This window comes from Plodia interpunctella, chromosome Z (assembly GCF_027563975.2).
Source record: "Plodia interpunctella isolate USDA-ARS_2022_Savannah chromosome Z, ilPloInte3.2, whole genome shotgun sequence".
In the NCBI taxonomy this organism is placed as follows: Eukaryota; Metazoa; Arthropoda; class Insecta; order Lepidoptera; family Pyralidae; genus Plodia; species Plodia interpunctella.
The window spans coordinates 13,168,165-13,189,895 of record NC_071324.2 but is presented as its reverse complement, the minus strand read 5'-3'; the positions used below and the strand labels follow the sequence as shown (position 1 = coordinate 13,189,895).

The 21,731-nt window shown below is 35.9% G+C and overlaps 1 protein-coding gene and 2 long non-coding RNA genes across 5 annotated transcripts in view; 2 read left to right on the top strand and 1 right to left on the bottom strand.

Moving 5' to 3' along the window:
• The window catches only part of LOC128683034 (alpha-1,3-mannosyl-glycoprotein 4-beta-N-acetylglucosaminyltransferase A-like), a 55,082-nt gene extending 49,338 nt beyond the window's left edge, over positions 1-5,744 (top strand). For 2 of the 3 annotated variants that reach the window (XM_053768204.2, XM_053768205.2), the window contains exons 9-12: positions 701-808; positions 3,153-3,349; positions 4,067-4,280; positions 4,428-4,608. In XM_053768204.2, the coding sequence (XP_053624179.1) occupies positions 701-808; positions 3,153-3,349; positions 4,067-4,280; positions 4,428-4,463 (555 nt within the window). In that variant the 3' untranslated portion in view covers positions 4,464-4,608. Of the gene's footprint in view, positions 1-700; positions 809-3,152; positions 3,350-4,066; positions 4,281-4,427 lie in introns of all 3 variants that reach the window. The other variant, XM_053768206.2, reaches the window with a different exon arrangement.
• Positions 5,745-12,465: 6,721 nt separating this feature from the next.
• On the bottom strand, positions 12,466-17,564 carry LOC128683101 (uncharacterized). Its single transcript, XR_010370340.1, has 4 exons — positions 17,419-17,564; positions 14,558-14,734; positions 13,332-13,500; positions 12,466-12,718 (listed from the first exon to the last, which is right to left on the bottom strand). It is a non-coding gene; the product is annotated as an uncharacterized LOC128683101 (long non-coding RNA).
• A 348-nt stretch (positions 17,565-17,912) lies between these two features.
• LOC128682960 (uncharacterized) lies at positions 17,913-21,468 on the top strand. The gene is made up of 4 exons (XR_010370331.1): positions 17,913-18,089; positions 18,944-19,180; positions 20,134-20,299; positions 21,155-21,468. It is a non-coding gene; the product is annotated as an uncharacterized LOC128682960 (long non-coding RNA).
• Positions 21,469-21,731: the final 263 nt, after the last annotated feature.

Genomic DNA, 21,731 nt, shown 5'->3' with positions numbered 1-21,731 from the left:
CAAATAGCATTCTTTTTATTTATTAACATTCTGTTTTCGTATACAGTTAAATAAATAGTAAAAAATCACACAGATTAAGTTAGCCCCAAAGTAAGTTCGAAACTTGTGTTATGGGATACTAACTAAACGATATTAAATTGTATATTATATACATAAATAGATAAACATCCAAGACCCAGGTCAATCTGAAAAATATAATTTTGCATGTTGACCTGACCGGGGATCGAACCTCCTCGGGGGTCCTCCAGCGTAGCAGTCCGGCATGATGACCATTAGGCCACGGAGGTCGTCAACACGCGCACACTAGCGCCTTCACATTTTATCAGTTTACTTTTATTAAAACTAAAAAATATATCGATATAATATAATGTATTATAGTTTTCTCTTACACAACGTAGTCACAATTCTAGGTTATATTCTACCATATCATCATCATCGTGTTTCATATCAATCCATCCAGTAAATTTTCCGTGAAAGACTAACAAACATACACACATACACCTGACAAACTTTCGCATTTATAAAATTAGTAGGATAGCTATGACACTTCCTAATAAAATCCTCTGTTTAATATAGAATAATATTAAAATAATAAAATTTCATAGTTTTCGCTAACATAAATAAAATAAATTCTTGATGTTGGCGCTAGTGTGCGGCTAGACGTGGCCATAATAAAAATGTTTGTTTGCACTTGTTACAGAAAGCGTGCGGCAAGAACAAGGAAATGATTCGACCCAAATACAAGACTTCGCTGTTTCAGCACATCGGACTTTATTCCTCTCTCAAGGGCAAAATGCAGAAAATCAAAGTAAGCAACTACGTAAGGTACTGCGTAGCGCGACCGCATTACCACACGCCCAGTCCGTTTTTACACTCACCAAAGACTTTTGTTAATTTTGTTCAAAATTTCACTCGAGTTAGATTTACGGCGTGAATAAATACTGTATTATATGAAAGTTTTTACATAAAATTGTTTGGTTGTGACATGAGCAACGTAATTTTTACTGTTGCCGGGGTACTAGGATCCCCTTGGGGGTACTAGGATCCCCTTGGGGGGTACTGGGATCCCCTTGGGGGGTACTGGGATCCCCTTGGGGGTACTGGGATCCCCTTGGGGGGTACTGGGATCCCCTTGGGGGTACTTGGATCCCCTTGGGGGTACTGGGATCCCCTTGGGGGTACTGGGATCCCCTTGGGGGTACTAGGATCCCCTTGGGGGTACTAGGATCCCTTTAGGGGGTACTGGGATCCCCTTGGGGGTACTAGGATCCCTTTAGGGGGTACTGGGATCCCCTTGGGGGGTACTGGGATCCCCTTGGGGGTACTGGGATCCCCTTGGGTGTACTAGGTTCCCCTTGGAGGGCACTGGGATCTCCTTGGGGGTACTAGGTTCCCCTTGGGGGGCACTGGGATCCCCTTGAGGGGTACTAGGATCCAGTGACTTTCCTAGTGATCTTCCATCAAATTTTGACGCTATGGCCGCAGCTCACTGAACAATATTTCCTACGATGTTATGTTCACATATTTTAAGATATTGTATGCCTGCTATGGGTGCCTCTGGTTGTATGCTTCTTTTACTCATCCTTAAGTATGGCCATGCCCAGTTACACTCGGGTCAGTAAAAGACACAAATCAAACCTTAAAGTTTCGAGGATTCGGGTGTGATTTTTCGACCGACCGTTCTCTTTGGGAAAGTTTTGTTGATGCCATGGCTATGTCAGTTGTTGTACGACATGCGGGAAAATATGAATTGATTCTATTCTAGGGTAGGAACTAAAGACCTGCTAGGCTTCCACATCAGGTTCATAGGCTCTATATAGCGTCACAAAGGCATTTCTTACTTTTAATTTGGACAAAATATGCTCACTATTTTGTGACCGACCTTCTATATTAGGCAAGTAGTTATATCTTACAAAATAATATATTATCAAGCAGGTATTCAGACCATCAAAATTAAAACTATGCCGAGAAATGTAAAATATAGTAAATAAATATCAAAGAAATCCGTCCAGCAGCTTTTGTGTGAAAGGCGAACAACAGACAGACAAATATTACATTTTGGCTTCTTTTATATATGACCCCTTAAAATTTACATTTTATATTCAGCGCACAGAAATTACCCCTTTTTTCTGCGTTTCTTAATTAGTGTTCATTTGTATTAATATGTAAAAAAGGAATGAAATCATACAATTTATTTTTTACAATTGATTCTTTGTGGTTGCATTGTGTTCATCCAAATGTTCCATTTTAATACAATTTATTGTAATTTTCAGAGACCAAGATTTTTAACGTATTATTATTTTTTTGGTTTTTTATTTTTATATAATAATATCCACAATACATTATTTTAACAAAGTTCTCTTTTTGTGATTTCTTTCATTCTAATTGACGATTTAGCATTTTATGTGCTGGGCCCAACAGTTAATTAATATAATAAATGGACAATACACAACGGCCCAAACATTAATCACTAAGCTCGTATCATTGCTCCAATGGAAACAAATTCAAGTACGCACACAAAATCTGATATTTTGTATTTGTGATACAATGGCCTATAGACAAAAGTATACGTGAATGACTTAAACCCAGAATAAGGATGATAATTTTTTTTTTCAGAACTTAATCACAAATTATGTACTTACTATTAAGCTACTCATATAATGAATAGACAAACGAACGCGTAAGTCAAGTGAATGAAATATGTACTTATAGTGTTATTTATTTGTATGTAATTATAAGAACTGAAATAAAGTTTACGTACCTTACATTATTGTTAAATACTTGGCTTAGTTTGAGTAGAACATCATATGTATTATATCTAGCAAAAGTATCGGAAATTATTGTCAAAGCAGAATGGTATTTGCTTGTGGTTTTATAGACTTTAACGGTTTTGTAGAGGCGCGTGCGACGGGAGGTCCGTGGGAGACTTGTCCTAAAAATCAAATTTTAAAGTTAAAGATACTCGGTGCGCTCATAAAACGGCATTTTTTTTAAAACAAGTAACTTAAAAATTTACCCGTAAGTAGTTTGTTAACCGTAGTTAGTTATTTTATTTTTCTCTATTATAGTGTGTACTTTCCGATAGATTTTGGCCAGTTACAAAGTCATAAAAACAACATAACGATTTTTGAATATTTCATTGTCAATTCCAGGACTCCCACTTCGGCACCGTACCAACATATTATCCCCACTCCAACCCGCCTCTGGACAGTGTAAAGACCACCGTGCAAGAACACTCGGAGCACACGCTTCAAAGGGCATACGAAGGCAATACTTACTTCTGGGGGATCAAACCGAAGAAGGGCAACACTATGGAATTCTATTTCGCCAAGCCTACGGTTATAGAAAGGTAAGATAATTTCTGATTCGCAGTGGTCGCTCGGATGACAATTGTAATCCACTGTTCTTCTCTTCTCGCCTGTCCCGAGTGTCCAAACACCTGTTCTCGGGCTGACTTGAGCTTCCAATGAAGCCGTCAAAGTGGCTCGGTTCTGGCATGAATATATTTAGCACCCAATAGAGCGTCGTAGATTTACCATCGATACGCAAAGAAGGAGAAGAATACACTGTTATAAATTTAAAAATTACTCTCAGATAGCGTCTTCTCATTCTTTATTCTTCATTTAAATATTTTCAAATGTCCAAATAAGAGATGCACTTTATGCAGAGCAAGCGCAGGTCGCGTGCGGGAAGTGTATATGGAACACTTGTATATATATATTTTCAACATATGTGCCGTCGGTTTTTTTTTGTGTGAAGAGTGAATAAGCATTTATTTAGCATGCGTCCAGAACCCTAGATCTAGGCTTCAGTCTAAAATTGAATTCAAAACACTAAAATTATAAAAAATACGTAGTATATGAGTCTATATTCACTTCCTCCCCACTACCGCGATATAAGTCACAGCGCTGTGGCAGAGATCAGGTTGCAGCGGTCAGTCGCTCGCGGTACGTCATGGCGTACGGACGTTCACTCGTTAGCTACAACGATGGAGCATCAGTAATGTGCAGGGTGGGACGTAACGTTGCCGTATATTACAGGGTATCTATTTTCCAACTCTGTTCAGATACACTTTCCGGAGCGGCAACGTGGAGCATGTGTCAGACAAAATCAAGGACTGCGCGGTGGAGGTGATGGCGGTAAACGGCACGTTCACTCAGATCGATGCATTTGACGAGTTCGGCATGGCGGACGGCAGGGTGCCCAAGGAGATCGGACCTTTGGCGGCGATGCGACTAAGATTCTTGAGCGATAGCGCCTTCTGGGTCATCCTTAGCGAGGTGAGGTTACTTAATTTTGATCAGATCCACTGTAATGAACAATAACGCAATCGATTCATTTATTTATTTTTCAATAATTTGTTATTGCATTTTTACTATTGGATTTAAGAAAACGGGGTTTAAAAGAATATGTGCTGACCATTTCAGATCGAGCTGCACCCGCCCGAGCCAGATGCTAGTTGACGAATGAAAAAGAAGCCTTGGGAAATGCTGATCAAGAAATTGAAGCGACAGTAACCACCTGCCACGACAGACCCTCCACCGTCCTCAATAGGGAATATAAATCAACAACTTTTATTTTATTTGGCTCGATTCGGTTGGCAAAATCTTGGCCAAGCTGAATTAGTATCATTTTGACATTCTCATTTTAGATCGGATCAAATAAAAATACATTGAATTCGTCATCATTACCTACCGCCCAACGTTGGCTGGTGAGGCAGTCAACATCCTCATCTTCGATCTTTTCGTAATAACCAGTTCTGGACTCGACCAGATTGTGTTAAGACCACTAAGTTAGCCCAGACGCCGTCACACTAAACATTTGTGACGTTCCACATACATTCCACACACACAAAATGTACCTTATGGAGGGAAGTTGCTTAAAACGTTTCATTTGCTCATTTTTTATTATAAATGCGCATAAATACATCGTAACGTCACATTTATTTTAAAGAAAAACATGTTCAAAATTGACCAAAACGGTTCTTTTTCAGTTTTCGGCTAGTCTGATAATACTTTTACTATCCAGACCGTTATCAAATTTATCTAGATGTATTGGCATCAACGTACATTTATCTATTCCCGTCATTATATTTCGATGTATTCGATGCATATGTATTGTGGTTTAATTTATGTTATAATGCGTTTTAGAGGATTATGTTATCAATTGTCTCATACAAAAATACCTTACATTAATGATCCCTATTGACATTGTCTGGCTCGCAGCAACATATATATTTACCAGAACATCACAAGTTAGTCCCATGGAGGCCCGAAGTTAATTGTTTAGCTAGTTACCAAGTTTAAGCACAACATTTGATGTAGAGAAGTGCTGTAGTTAGTAGCCACAGGTTTTGATATGCCATATATAATGAAGTAGCACCTTATACCTTTAACAATGAAGGAATTTTTAGTCCAATCGTTTGTAATGTATACACATATATTTGCCAATTAATCTAGCAATTGGGTTGAATATTATGAAATTTAAATTAATAAATCATAGATTATAATTCGATTTTAGCCGCGCTTTAGCTGTATAGTGCTCGTGACGTAATGTAAATTACGACTGTAAATCTGCAGGACAGCACAGATTTGAGACTTGATTTCTTGATGCTAATACTTAACATATGAAACTGCCGACTTAGTATTGACTCAATACGTGTCACAATAATCAGGGATGTTATAGACAATACCTACTCACTCCAGACATTTAATCCATATAAAATCATATCAAAAAACTAAAAACGCTTCACCACTAGCTGCTTGATGAAATAAATAAATATTAGAATTCAATTCATCAATAATATATAATATCATTATATCAATAATAAATTCAATCATATATATATATATATATATATATATATATATATATATATATATATATATATATATATATATATATATATATATATATATACATCAGAGACATCCCTGGTAGGTCCATAATTTTGTATTTACCCTCCGGTTTTACGCATTTGAGGTGTTTCTTATAATTATATAATGAAAAGTGACGTGATATTTATAAAATTGTGACTGAATATTTAATTATTTTACAAGGTAAGGATATTGTTTTACAAAAATATTGAACAACTCGAGAAATGGTGGATATCTGAGAGTGCTAGGGATTCACCAGAGCGGCCGTATTTGTACGCAAGTACTTGTATTTGATATAGAGTTAAGGGCTGAAGTGACTTGAGAATTTTTACGCCAAGTATAATTATTGTAAAAAGTCTAATAATTTGCAATTATAATTTGAAGTTATTCTAGTTCAAATGCCTTTAATCTTTATACTATATTTGGTCGTATTTTATTAATTTTATAGATGTAAGTGTAAGAATGATTTATGTTGTTAATATAGCTGGTTTCATAGTCAATCCGCTCTGACGTCCACCACTTGAGTGGCGACGTTACCAGGGTTCCAAAAATATATTTTATATTATTTTTATTTAAAAAATGTTTTGGTTCGTTTTAAGATTAGCAATGGCCAAAAATTATAGTCCTAAGTAACTATTTGTTTAAATAATTACTTTTAAGAGATTGTGTTAGAAAATGATAATAAAAAAATATGGTATTGTGATCGATCGCAAACAGTATTTCACTGTGGGAAATGATTCGTTGAAACAAAACTATAGGAGTACTTATTTTATTTTTAGAATTAACATGAAGTTAAACTTCTATAGGATAGGTTAATAAATTGCAACATTATTACACATTACTATAAAAAATCACATATTATTTAACGTGAACAAGATTTAAGATTTTATGTTAAAAATATGTGAAATATAGCAATTTCATGAATCTAGTCCATTAAGTTTATATTATCAATATTTCGTCATCAAGTAGGTTCTTGTTCTTTTATATCCTCGTGACTTTGATAAGAATCAGTGACTGGAATATTCCATAAAAAGATCAGTATGTAATGACAACTTCATAAATACTGGCTGGAGAATGCTGTTGTCTGGTGTATTGAGTCGAATGCGTAATTCTGTTCAGTTGATGCTAAGATGTAGATCTTAAAAAAAATTGTTTGTAAAACAAATATTTTATCTTGTTTTAAATATTGTAAGGACAAAATATAGTTGTTTTAAGTTCAAAATATTTACCAAATAATTTTATTTTTACCAATCATTACTGACACTTGTTTTTATCTTGAAAATGTTATTTTTTTTTTATTTATTTGATGTCGAATGTGATGCGAATATTATGTTAGCTCCTTATAAGTAGAATGGATTCCAACCAATGAACTTTGTTTTCCTTTCTTGTTGCTAGACACTGACCATTTTTATCAATGAATAATATCGTAAAAAAATATTAAGTTATAAGTTACTTTTTTATTTTTTGTTACCTATATTTAGTTAATTAATTTCTAAGAAAATAATTGTTTTATTTTTTTTATTTTCTTTACTCTAAAAATTTAAGTATAGGGTGTGTTCACGATTGAAATAAATTTTAATCGATAAAAATAATACGACTTAACTATACCATTGCAATGTCTGTCCAAAGTATTCGTAGCGATTTAAATAAATTAAAATTTTATTTGTTATTTTGTTTTTATTTTATGTTTAAATTTTTAATATATTTTTTAATAGCCATTTAACAAAAAATGTATAACAGTAATAATAAGGGAATGTCCGTCGTTGTTGGAGCTAGACTCCAAGTTGCCGGTGTAGTCAAAACATACAGGGTACTGCCCAGTGACCCAGAATCATAAAGAGCGAGATGCAAAATTCAACAGCACATGTTGTACTTTTACTAGACACCACACAACATTAGGGCGGAGCCGCATCCGAAAGGTTCAATATGAGATAAACTCCAAGCTTAGAAGTGTCTATACTCGGCGGGAACACCTGGTCTTTTGTAAAAGGTTTTTCCGTGAAATAGATCTATATAATTAGAGCTATCTAATAGTAAGACAACTGGAATTTGTTCTGCATTATTTTCAGAAATATAGGAAAATTTTCCTTCAGCCGACGGGCAACTTTTTTAAAATTAAGTTGCTAAGTAAATTTACATGACGATGTTACGATAACTGGATTTTTCAAAAAAAAATTATAAAGACTACAATCCAATTTTGAAGCCAAAGCATTGGCCGAAGGGAGCCAGAACTGAAGCCAAAATAACTATCGCACATTAATATTATGTAACTATTACACATCGCCGTGTACCACTACTCTAAACATCCATAAAACGCAACAGTTTCCCGATACAGAATTTGGAATTAATATTATTAATACAGAAGTGTCTATAAGATTGTTATTTTACATAGTTCGCGACATAGGTAGTATTTTATTACTGGATTATGCGCGAAACTTTGCCTGTTTGCGTGGCAATTCCGGAAAATACTCTCTTACTGCTGTCCTGCACTTACCAAGGTCGAATAATTTCAGCTATCTACATATTAATTTTAGACTTAGACTACACCAGCCCGAAATTATATAATTATATTTCCATAGTATTCCAAATTCTGTGTCATAGTATAATAACATAACGTTTTTTTTTTTTATTCAGTTGAAATGTTCAATTGACTGCATTAATAAAATATTGGTGCATTAATAAAACATTTGTGCACATTATCATGTAATAAGGCCCCTTCTTAGGGGAAAACATGATCGGAAAGAACGCACAGATAATCAACAATCAATAATCGTCTGTTATTACATAATATTCGTAATTTAGACTCTGTGGTTTAAATAAGTACTTCGTATGTGATCACAGAAATCTGAAAGATTTGTAATTTCTGTTATTTATCCCATGTGACTCTGGATTTCCTTAGTTAACACATTAATTACCCATTTCCGCCTGAGTTTTTCATCCCCTTTAGAGAAAGGGGATGAAAAACTCAGGCGATGGAGAGAGCTCCATAGCAGTGACTGACAATGTATGTATGTGTGGTTTTTAGTTTACACAATTGTAATACCTCCTTTTTCATGCACCACCATTTATTATTACTCCTATCCTGGCCTGCCTCATAGCCTGGAAGAGATTGCACTAGCGATAAGGCCGCCTGTTGTACTTTTTTCTATATTTTAGTCTCAGTTTTAGTCTTAGTCTAAATTTTTGTCCAAATCTTATTTGGTGCAATAAAGTGTTTTTACTTACTTACTATTTAGACCCACTAGTGTCCCACTGCTGGGCACAGTCCCACCCACTACCCTTATATTCTCTCCATTTGGTTCCTGTATTGAAGATTTCCAGTTTTTGTGGAGCCTGTCCAAAATATCCTGCCGTCATATTCGTTGACATCGTTACGACAAGTTTTGTTTGCTGACATTGAGTATCCCACTGGTATTCAATCGAATCAAACAATTCTATGAATGTTATATTCCAATTCAATCTTTCAATTCATCAATAATATCAGCTGCCATTTCCATGACTACTATGTTTCAAATTTCTGTGGTACCTACTGACATATTTATCGGATGTAGTTTTAAGAACGTGTTCCTTGAATTTTTGTTTAGACATTTCCTATTCAGTAGCTATGATTTAGTTAGTATTTTACTATGAACTTCGATATTTTAAGTGTAAAACCTCGCAGGACTAGGAAGGTAACATCTTAAACAACAGTTTTTTGACAAGTTCTGTCATTAATAAGATATTTTATTGGTTTAATGTCTTATCCTGATACTCATAACTGTATAACGTGTATGTCTGCGTAACATTAGGTAGACCTGCGCGCACGTCGCGAGCTAGGGACGCAAAAGAGATACAAATTTTTGTTTCCGTTTGAGAAGAGATTACGTCTTTTCAAAAATTTCTTAACTGATCAAATAAACTTTAAATTTACCGTAAGATTTATTGAAATCTCTAGTTTTTAATTGAAATCAAACCGAATTCGCTTCGTGCGGTTTTGTATGGAATTATTTATTCCTCGAATTGTTTCCCTAGTTTATAATAATAGAGCTATATAATCCTGCGAGGCTGCTGTGTCATTTTATATTTGTATGATTTGTTTCTATGTACTTGTCTAGTGTAGTAGTCGCCAAACTATCTATATCCCGGCGGTGTCCTAGGTGTGTGAAAAAATTAATGCACGCGTCAAACTCAAATGCATTTGCTCGTGTCAAATGGTCAAGGTCACAAAATTTTGTCACCGTAATCACTCATACATGCAATGGCGCATAGTTGCATCGCGTCAAACAGCATTCCATACTTCACCTAGGACTTCCATCCTTCACCAAGCACTATGAAGAAAATCTAATTTCTGATTTTCGAACGAATTTTTGCGTAATATAACTTTGTCTGTTTAAGTTTTTCTGAACATTATGCAATTAATCAATACAATTATATAGCAGTTAAGATTCAACATAATATATAACCATTACTAAGTTAAAATGTTTGCGGAGGTCTTAAACTACAAGTATACGAAAGACCTCTTTTTATTTTCCCTCTTACAACTATTTAATAGATGAAGAGAAAAAATAAAAATAATAATTAAGAAGCATTTAGTTGTAGATAGACCAGAAAAATAAAACACCTCCCACAAACGCTCATTTTCGCGAACTACATAGTGTTTTAGCACAGGTTTGCCATTCACCAATCAAGCTAAGCAGAAAGAACTATTCATAGTCATATCTTCTTTTACGTTCTTACGAAAAAGAGAAACGCGTGCCAGTAATACGTAAGAGAAGCCAGAAAGAGCGCTAATGTCTTTTGTCTCTTTTCTTATGCCGCCTTTGATCCAGCCTACCGCGTTGATATATTTCTATCTCATGTGACTACGCTCCTAGTTTTGTTTCGCTTTTCTCTCTTCACAGGAAGACGCAGTCAACCAATCACTTTAGAATATGGTCATCGTCGCATCATACCGTGCAGTTAAATATTTTTATCGTCTTTCTTTGACTTAAAACCTGGGGCATTTTCTACCAGTGTTTCACTTTGTTTTTCACAATTAAATATCATCTAGAGTGCAGGTTTCCTCACCATCTTTTCCTTCACCGAAAGCAAGTGGTGGTCGACAAAAACTACTTGAATCAGACTTATATACAAACTTACGTAAGCTCAAGTAGGATTTGAACTTGAAGTCTTTCGGTTAATAGATGGGCGTTTTAACCGTAGGATCGCCACTTTATAATGAAAAGTGAATTGCAAACCCACGCTATTGCCTCTGACAAAAGATCAACTGAAAGGTATATTCTTTTCCTGGTCGAGTAAATTCACAGAATTTGGAATATTATAAGTTGAATAGAAGTGGCATAGATAAAATAATTGTCGATTCATCCTTATCCCACTTTATGTGTGGTCGGTACTGCATGTCAGTCTCCTCCACTTCTCCCTGTCTGATGTTAACCGATCTGTTACTCCCTTTTTACCCATGTCCTGCCTGACGCACTCAATCCACCTCGTCCTCGGTCTGCCTCTTCTTTTCCCATTCAATTTAAATCTCATATTACTCTGAGGCAGGGCGCCTCACTGATCTTCGAACGGAATCCAGCATCCGAGTGAAACTATACAATAATAGGCAGATACCCAATTTTTCGGTTAGTAAATTACAAAGAAGAAAATATTTCTGGTTTTCATGTAACAGATACATATTGATGTAAAGAAACAAACTTCGACGAGTCGAAAGTTTCGGAGTTATTCATCGAAACCGAAACTGCACTTTAGAGCCGAAACCAATTTCGAATATTCGGTTTTTCGTTCGATTCATTAAATATTGCGTATTTTACGTGCATTTCGTGGGTGCCAAATTAAACTAATACTTTACACCTCCATCATTCCAAATTCTGTGAGCACAATATAATATTATACTATCTACTTATGTAATCCAGTACTATATTAATGTTCAATAAATGTATACAAATATATATTGTTTTATTTTATGGTAAACAAGCGACCCGGCTTTGCTGTGCCGAAATATAAAAATATGAATTCATTATCTTTAGTTAGTATGGATTTAGTTAATCCTTATGAAGTCAGTTGTTACTAACACTGGTTCTTCAAGTACCTACCCAACAGGTATTTGACATTTTCAAATAATAAGCACCTCCCATCTAATGACTTGTAGTCCCACTGAGTAATGGGACCACGAACCTTATTTTATACCTAGCAGTGGGATCGTGGTCCCACCCTAGTGTTTACGATTCGTGAGACCATGAGTAACAGTGGGACAAAATAGGTGGGACCACGTGTCAAAAATCCTACGAATACTTGCAATACATGCACTTGTGTAATGTTGCGTTATTCTAATTCTTATATTACAAATATATGTATAGAATATAGAATAAAGTCCGCTGCGTCTCTCTGTTGATCACTCCGATGAACATCTATTGGTGAACCGCATTAAGATCCTTGCAGTATAGTATCTGAGTTTATTTCGAAGAGACAGAACGACTTTGGTTTGTAATATGTGACGAAGTAAGGATTTCAAATAAACATAACATGGTTTACAATATTTTAATTCCGCCAAACTGCTTAGCATTTTAACGGCAACTAAGTATATGTGCAATAAACATAGTTTAATTCACATTTTGCCCGCTTCACATCTAGGTTCGATACTATATAGTATTTCTGTGTGTCCACAGGAGGCCAGACGATATACAAAATGATTCTCGAGTTCAATTTTTCATCAACACGAATGTTGAACAAGTTTCATGGATCGTTCTCAAGCTCCGGCGACTGGCTGGGCGTCAGCTCGCCTTCAGTCTCAACTCCCACTGCGCTTTTCAATGATATTTTTGATCGATAGCTCTTTGCAATGATCAAAATGTATATGTTACCTGAAAAAGAAGTGGATATCAAGGTGCGTTGCAACTTTAACACGCGTAGGAAATCGCAAAGTACGTCACGCCATAGCTGGTGCAACGAACCTAAGATTAAATTGTTGAGAGTTTTTGTAAAAAAGCTTTTAAGAAGTACGTATTTGTTATGAATCTATTGAGGCGGAAAATAAGTCAGTAAGTAACAGTGATAGGCTGCGGTGACCACTTCCCATGTGTGAGGTGGGCCGTATGCCTGTTTGCTTGTATATATAAAAAAGTTATTTAACAATTTATTAAAAAAATATATTCCACATTTTATGGGTCTCATCATGAGTATCGTATGTATGTTTAGTGCCATTATATAATTATAAGCTTCGACCCGGGGTTTCGCTTTCGTGGGAATTTCGGGATTAAAAGTACCCAATGTGGTTATAGGTATTCTATACCCGTGTACCTTTCACAACAATCGGTCCAGTTCGTTTTCACACAAACTTTCGCATTTATAATATTAGTAAGTTACCTAATATTTCTGATGTGTGTTTCAACTTTCATCGAAATCTATTGAAATATTTTCAAAGTGAATATAGGTAACATCCTACACATGTATTTTAACATACTATGGCATACTTACAAACACAACTCAATACAGTAGAAGAAATGCAGAGCACTGTTTGGTTAAGCCTCAGGTTGCAGTTGCTGACTGTATTGCCAAACAAAACTAAGATTAAACATTGAACCACAATGAGAACGGTGCGAACAGCCATCACGTACAAATAAACCGACACTGCGATCGAGTTATTCTGTAATTATATAACCAACTTTTCATCCTATATCATCATTTTTGCCCGCGGCCTCGCACGCGTATTCCCACGGGAACAGATATTTTTTCCGAGAAGCAAAATATTATATGTCTTCTCCACACTTGAAACTATATTTATGCAAAATTTCAAGAATATTAGTTGTTTAGTTAAAGCGGAGGTAACAAACTTAGTTTCGCATTTAAAATATTAGGTATAGGTAGGTATTAGTGGGTGGTCCGCGGAGCGTTTCGACCGCTGCGCTCGAGCTGTCATTACAATTTCTAAAATTTTAACAAAGACAGGAATGAGTTTTACTATATGACTTTACATTAATTACTCTGTACTGTAGTAATGTAAATTTTATGAATGATTGATTTTGGAAATGATTCCTTCCTCAAGAAAATTGACGTCATTACAATAAGGACCGCGCAGCCGCGACGGTCGAAACACTCTGCGAACCACCCTAGTAAGGGGTAATAAGACACCTACATATTCTAGTGGCAGAAACACAGCTTAAGCAGCTGATCAAAAGAAACAGCAAGAAAGAAGAATAGACGTAGTCGACAGGCGGTCGGTTGTAAAATGGTGGTAAAGTGCTTTACTTCCATACTCATGTAAATGTGTCAGTGTGTTTGTCTATCTTCCACGTCAAAAAGGAGTGATTGCGCCAATATGGTACTTTGAATTTGGCGCCATACGTCTCGGTCTTGTTTGAATTGTAAGTTGCTGATTGGCTTCCACATTTCCTGTTCCTATTAGTTGTCTCCTTCCCACACCAACGCACCAACGCATATGTGAGCGAGAAGACAATACCAAGCAATTCGGAAATCATTGCTTTTTTGTCCATATAGCCTCCAGGCAGTTCGTCCTTTATTTTTCTAATTAGCAACTTGCAAGCATAAATATACAGTCCTACATATATCGTCATTGAACCGGCGCAACCAAGGAACATAGGAGCATTTGTAGGTTACTTTGCCGCGGGCGAAGGCGCGGGTATATAATCAGATAGATTATAATGTTAGTATAGATAGCGGGGATAGACAATAATGATACTCACAATATATATTCCAACAAAACACGCTAAACTAGCACCAAAAACCAAATTTCCTTGAAATGCGTTGAAGTACTTTAAGAAGTACATTAAATTGATGAGTTCACATGCGGAGGGAGGGTTGAATTCGCACAACCCTTCGTATTTAATGTCGGTGTAATTCAACTGAGCAATCAGGCCCAACTAAAATCAAAAGTATAGTAAACATTTCATAGATTTATTTTATCATTGGATTTCATAATTTTTTACGGGATTCGCGGTATCACAGCCCCGAATGCAACCGAGAACATGTAGAGAGTGAAAGAGAAAGAAGAGGTTCATCTTTTAATATTTGACAAAAGAAAGAAGGGGCATTATTGAAGCATTCACCAGACTTCATGTCTCAACGAGTGAAATCCAGTTCAGGCATAGTGAATATTGCTTTTGCCGGCAGCTACGCATGCGTGAATTTCAATTCTTAAAAGGAATCGAAGTAAAACTTCAGTTATTCTTTTATCGCGTATTCTAAGACTGGTAAAATGTATTAATTACTATGATTCAAATTCGTATTTTTGTCATCTTTAGTTCAATTCCCCGTTTCCCGCTACGATTTCCGCTACGTGTCTCGTTCCGAAACTTGTCCTGCAATGTATTTTCTCGCAACGTATCCCGTCCCATTTCCCGCTACATGTCCCACTCCCGCTTCCCGTAACGCGTGCCGAACATTGCAAAGACCTCTCTTCAAAAATAATAAAGTTTCGCATCAATTTCCACCCCTACATCATTATGTGAATTTTATGCGAAATGTTCTCATTTTTGAAGAGAGGTCTATGACATATTGGAATGCCCCTAGAGATGCAACTTTCAAAATCTAGTTATATTTTACTATATGTAGATTACCAACTACAACAAATTTAAATTAAAAAAAAACATTTGTCTCTCTTCAAAAATGATGATTATACCTGTATTTATATTGTACCTATAATTAGAACTTACTTTAGACCCCACCGGGCGGGCCCCACCTAAAGCGTTTAAGGTTACCACAATAGCGGCCCATATTCTTTTGTCTTCAGCTTTTGCTGTAATGGCTCCCCAGGCTCTAGCTATCCCAGTTGTCTTCATAAAAACTGAGTAAGAGCTCCCAACTGGGTACAGGTAGGTCTGCAAGCCGAAAAAATAGCAAAAAAGCTTTGGTACCTATACAGCCAAATGTTTTTACCGATTCAATACAAAACTTCAATAATTTATGAAACTACATTGAAATTAATTCAATTAAGTGTGTCAATAATCATTTTTTATGATTATTAGATAGTAAAATCATAGGAAAACCAAGTTGTTACTTTTTTGTTTTTTACAGACATCTCTATTTGCAACACACTTTGCAGCCTAACAACGTCGTCACTGTACAATGTCTTTGGAATTCCAATTCAAACAGTTTCAAGAGTAGCAATTATTGAGTACCTATTGTGATTTTATTGAGCATTTCGATTGTTCTTAGGTTTCGGGAGTAAGCCTGAAGGGGAAATAATGAAGTTTCAAGATTTTAATTTGCAAAAAAAAAAAATCACTGTCAAACAATAGATTCTCCTGAAAGTAACACAGTATATTAATAAGGACACAAAATACCTTTCCAATCCTTATTAATAATACCGTACTTTTACTTTACTTTCTGTGTCTATGTAAGTAATTTTTTATTAAATTTTGTGTCGCATCGAACGAAAACTTTTCCAAGGCTAAGGAAATAGTTCAATCAATGAAATTAGCAGCAAAAAATGGTGCAAGCACCTATCAATATTTGTCAGACTCTCCCGTTACTGAGCGTAGGAACTTGAAATTTGGCATGTAGGTTCCTTGGGGAGTTTAGGTGAGCACTGAGAGAGGATATTTGCAAATTCCTCCCCGAGCGGGGTGAAAGAGGAGAAAAACTTTTATATGAAAGTTCTACACCGTTGGAGTTAGTGACTTGAAAATTTGGATTTTAGTTGTTTATAACAAATTAATGAAATAATACGTGTTTCAGATTTTTCTGAAAATTAACCCTCAATCCCTTCAAAAGGGGGTGAAAGATTGTATGGGACTTAATATAATTTTCAAGATAAAAAGCTGAAAATTGGCAAACATACTCTTTATCGTAGATCACATCTTACACCAATAAATAATTTGAAATGTTAAGTAAGAGGAAGAAAATTTAAATATAATAATGCATTATATATGTTTTGAAAATTGCATATTTAGGGGAATGATGTAGGGGTGGAAATTTATATGAACCATCATTATTTTTGAAGAGACCCATAGAATGTTTAATTTACGTTTGTGGTTAACCACAAACTGCGACGTCATTACGGGACGGCACGCGTTGCAGAAAGCGGGACTGGGAGTTGTAACGGAAACGGGGCGGGAAGCATTGAAAAAAACGAGATGGCACAATATGTAGGACACGGTACAGGATATCTACATAGCAGGAAGCGAGATTGGACAAGTTGCAGGACGAAACGTAGTGGGAAACGGGAAACTGAAATAAAGATAAGAAAAAATACGAATTTGAATCATATATATTAACCAGTCTTACAGAACACTCGATAAAAAAATTACTAAGATCTTGCTATGTAATTCACGCGGGCGAATCCGCGGGCAAAAGCTAGTATCAATATAAAACTAAAGACTGAACTATTTATACGCCAAGTGTTTTACGATACGACGATGGCGGTTAAAACATTACTTTTTCTAAATTAGCACAAGAGGAGCCGAAACCAAATCTCGAAATTGTTTTTCACGGGAAAGCAATGGACATGACTGGTACAGAACTGTAGGAACTGGCGCCTATACCCAGTACTTAGTAGGTTGATAGAGGCTGAATACAATGCTGATGTGACGAAATAAAAACTCACGCATGCAGTATACACGGATATCATAAGAACAGCTATCTTCAATGGTATACATATACAACATGCATCAACTTCAGGGATTTTTTGAATAATAACAGGTTCTCGTAACTCCCTTGGCATTTCTTTTTATTTCGATGAACAATGCTGGACTAGACAATACCCTTCACACATAGACACAGAAAATGACATAAGTTTTGTCATGAGCATGGAATTAGTAGGTAGGTACTACGGAGTAATTAAGTAGGCGAGACGTCTGAACATGGAGGTACTTACTAAATCCATGCGTCTGACTAAGTCGTTTAAGTTTATTTTCTAGTGAGAATTAAGTAATTAGTAATCAGACTGTACCAATTTCTAGACCAATTTACTACTTCTCATCTCTCTCATATCTTTGAAGATTGGAAAAAGAGTAAATTATTGTTTAATAAGGTAGAAAGTCAAAACGATATGCGACCTATGTGCTGGCGTGGGCTATTAAAAAGTCTATGACTGATAATCTGTCAGTTATTTATTCTGTTTCTATTCTTACATATATTTGAAAATATTTTTATTATAAGATATTAGATAGAGATATTTCGGAAATGCCACTTTTTGCAAGACTCCCGTATGTCGACCATTGTTGCTGTCTGCCCTTGAAAACCGGGTGTATTATCATCGGTATCTGGTATCTACTGGTGAGTGGAGACTATAATATAATGGTTTACAAGTATTTAAAGCTGTGAGTGACAGCGAATGTCGTCCAATAACAATTTTCTTATCCACATGCTTTCAAATCCAAACTTTTGATTCCATAATAGGCGAGTGTAGATATACGTCGAGCGTGAAATGTGCTTACTGGCAAGTTGAGGAGCAGTTCACTTGGCGTTGGACAGGATAATATTCAGTAATGGAGAGGAGCGTCTTAAACATGGCAACTTCTACAGCGGTGTCTTCTACAGCCATTGAGCATCAGAGCTCAGGGTCTGTTCTTGCGACAATTCGTCGACATAATGTCTGCTGTTTTGCAGCAGAACCAATTAATATCAAAACGAGAAATCTTCGACCTCTGTGGTGTAATGGCTATATGGAGATCACGGGTTCGATCCGCAGTCAGATGATATTATTTATGATTCAGATTTACCCCTATCTTGGACGTTTATTTTAAAAAATACAAGTTACATCGTTGTTAGTATTACAAGTCTTGAAGTTACTTTGAGGCTAACTCATTTTGTGTGATATGTCCATATATTTTTATTATTTAATCTTTTTAATTATCATATGTGGATTAAAAAAGCTACAGGCATCCATAAAATATGATTTTAAAAGTAAAGTTCGGAAATAAGTAAAATCTTCCCAATTTAAGTGTCTGTATGAAGGTAATATACTAAATTACTATTTATTGCGGTTGCATTAGAACAGGAATTAACGATTGATTGATGAATGAACATTGGCGAATACTAGTGCCTTCGGTCAACGGGTTTCAATCTTCCCACTAGCCCCATTGAGTTTTCCCAATGAATTATATAATATTTTTTGTTCTCGTCTGTAGACTGGTGGAGCTGTTGGACATCATGTCGTGTTCACCGATGATTACACCAACGTGAAAATGGTTCTATTTGATACAGACATTGAATGGAGCAGTCAAAAGTACATGTGCTTTGAGTGGATTGGTGACAAAGATTGTCCTCAAAGTGATTTTGCTGGCATTGTATTTAAAACAATCATACTATTTCTCGACGGTTTGTTAATGTGCGCCAGCGCTGTTTTGCTAGTGGGAATATTTTTGGTGAGATATATGATTTACTTATGTATTTTATCATAGTCACTAATTCACTAGAGACCTACTAGAATGTAGACACGCTAGTGACCTAAACTCTCAACTCGTCTGTTTTTCTCACTACATTGACCTTCACCATGATATAAATAAAACTTTGATCAAATACACATACCATTAAGTGTTGGTAAGTTGTAATAAAAGTAATGTCAGATGCCTTTCGCGACTTGAAAATCTAATACCAGTGTTAGCTATTGCACACTCGATAAGAAAGAAAATAAATGATACAGTGTATGCTTGCAACTATCTAACATATTACAAAACTTTTCACTCGTACTCCTCAAAAAAAACTGTGTTTGAACTACTGAATATCTTCATTCTTCACAATCAGTTTAACGATTTCGCCGAGAGATAGAAGCTTAAAGACTAAATCTCATTGAGACCAGGAAGATAAATCGCTATGGCTAATACTAGAATGCGATAATCTATGCCTGTATAACATAATGATACGTAGACCAAAGTAGACCAACTGTGACCTCGTCAAAATTTCGATTTAGTCAATTCGCGATTATAGTTAAACCCTTCTGCCTAGTCTTAATGCAATCTAGTCGTATTAGCTTCTACCCTCGTAAATTGTAAAACATATCGTACTTCATGTTTTAAGCCCAAACCAAATTTGATTAAGGCGGTCCAGTAACTTTTGACCGAATAATATGATAATTCATTTATCCGACATCGAGAATGTTATTGCTGACACCGGTGTCAGATTTTATTCAACATACAGTATCGACCTTACGGGGTAGACAGAGCCAGGAAATGCAAGTTTTTCAACTGCCCAACTTTCTATATGGGTAGGTTGTGTTCTTGTCACCTATATACATATTTCGAGAACAGATAAAATTGATTGCCATAATAACTAGTTGTATAAATAAATGTGTCTACTGCATCATTCGTTGTTGTTATAGATCACAGACCTGGGTTGTTCGATATTTCTGTACATCTTCCTTCTTTCGAGAATCTTTGACGTGTTTGTGCTCCTGACTTTCCTTGCTATGGGGATAGTAAGCAATTGCAAGACTACCGGGCTATCCAGACTCTGCTGTGCAATAACTATTGTCATTTGCGTCGCTGGTAAGATGCAAGATTCTTTTTTTCTCAATAGTTTTCTCAAACGCATGGCGCATGACGTGCTCAAGAAAAGTACCACTTGATATTCTCCGAATATCATATGAGAGACACATAGCCTGGGCATCTGATACGAAACAATAGTATTCCCTAGGAGAAGGAACAATAGTATCACCGTCAATCTTTAAAAGTTTTCATACTAACCTTGGGCTTTGTGACATCACGAAAGAAAATGTGACAAAAAATATTTTGAAAGGGATAAAAGTTATATGGAATACGTAAGAGGTTTTTGTTAGTATTAATTATTCACGAAACGCGTGATTATGATACTCAGCTCTTTGTCTATTATCGCCTTTAGAATGCCGTTGATCATCATCAACACCACCGAACTACTGATTAGTTTGCTGGTTAGTCCCGTAATCGGACTATACATATAACACATTTTCGTAGTTTGATAATTCCACCATGAAATATAGGTAAAACACGTCATTCCGTCCACACGTTCACTCTTTTTATACGGTGTGAACACGTTAACAGTTTTGAGTCGTTTAGTTCGATTCGTCTCTGAAGTTTTCAATATATGACGACCTCGGTGGCGCAGTGGTAAAGTGCTTGCCTCTGAACCGAGAGGTCCCGGGTTCGATCCCCGGTCGGGTCATGATGGAAAATGATCTTTTTCTGATTGGCCTGGGTCTTGGATGTTTATCTATATATGTATTTGTTATAAAATATAGTATCGTTGAGTTAGTATCCCATAACACAAGTCTCGAACTTACTTTGGGGCTAGCTCAATCTGTGTGATTTGTCCTAATATATAAAAAAAAAAAAATATATGTAAGTAAAGCCAGACCTTTTTTACAGTGGGAGTGTACGTCCTAATAGTTGTGAAAAGCTTTAGATCGGCTATAAGACGGTGGAACGCTTCGATTGTGCAGCCCAAGTCTTACTGCGAACGCCCAGCGCCCAGGGGACACTCTCACGTACACATTTGATTTTCAACCACATTAATAACAATAAAATGGCTGCCGTCCTCAGCTTTATTTACACATATAATATAGAATTCATTAAAATTAATGAGGATCACATGAAACAATATCACTACACAAGGGAACAGTATTTACTGTTCCCTTGTGTAGTGATATTGTTTCATGCATATACATAAACAAAACTCCGAAGCTCTGAAAAGTGAGCAAAATCCTGAACCTGTATACGGTAGTCATTTTTTTCGATTTAATCTGTGGTTCTAATTTTGCTACAGATTTTTTTGGGGTTATCAAAATGGTCTTGTGAACCCCATGTTTTTATATATGGGCTCTTCAAATGAATGTAGTCTTGGCACTGTCCACTGTTCAGCGGTGAAACAACTTGGAGTTTTTAGTATCTTCATTGCACCTCGGTATCAAATCGCAGTTTTATATTTAGAACCATAACCATCTCT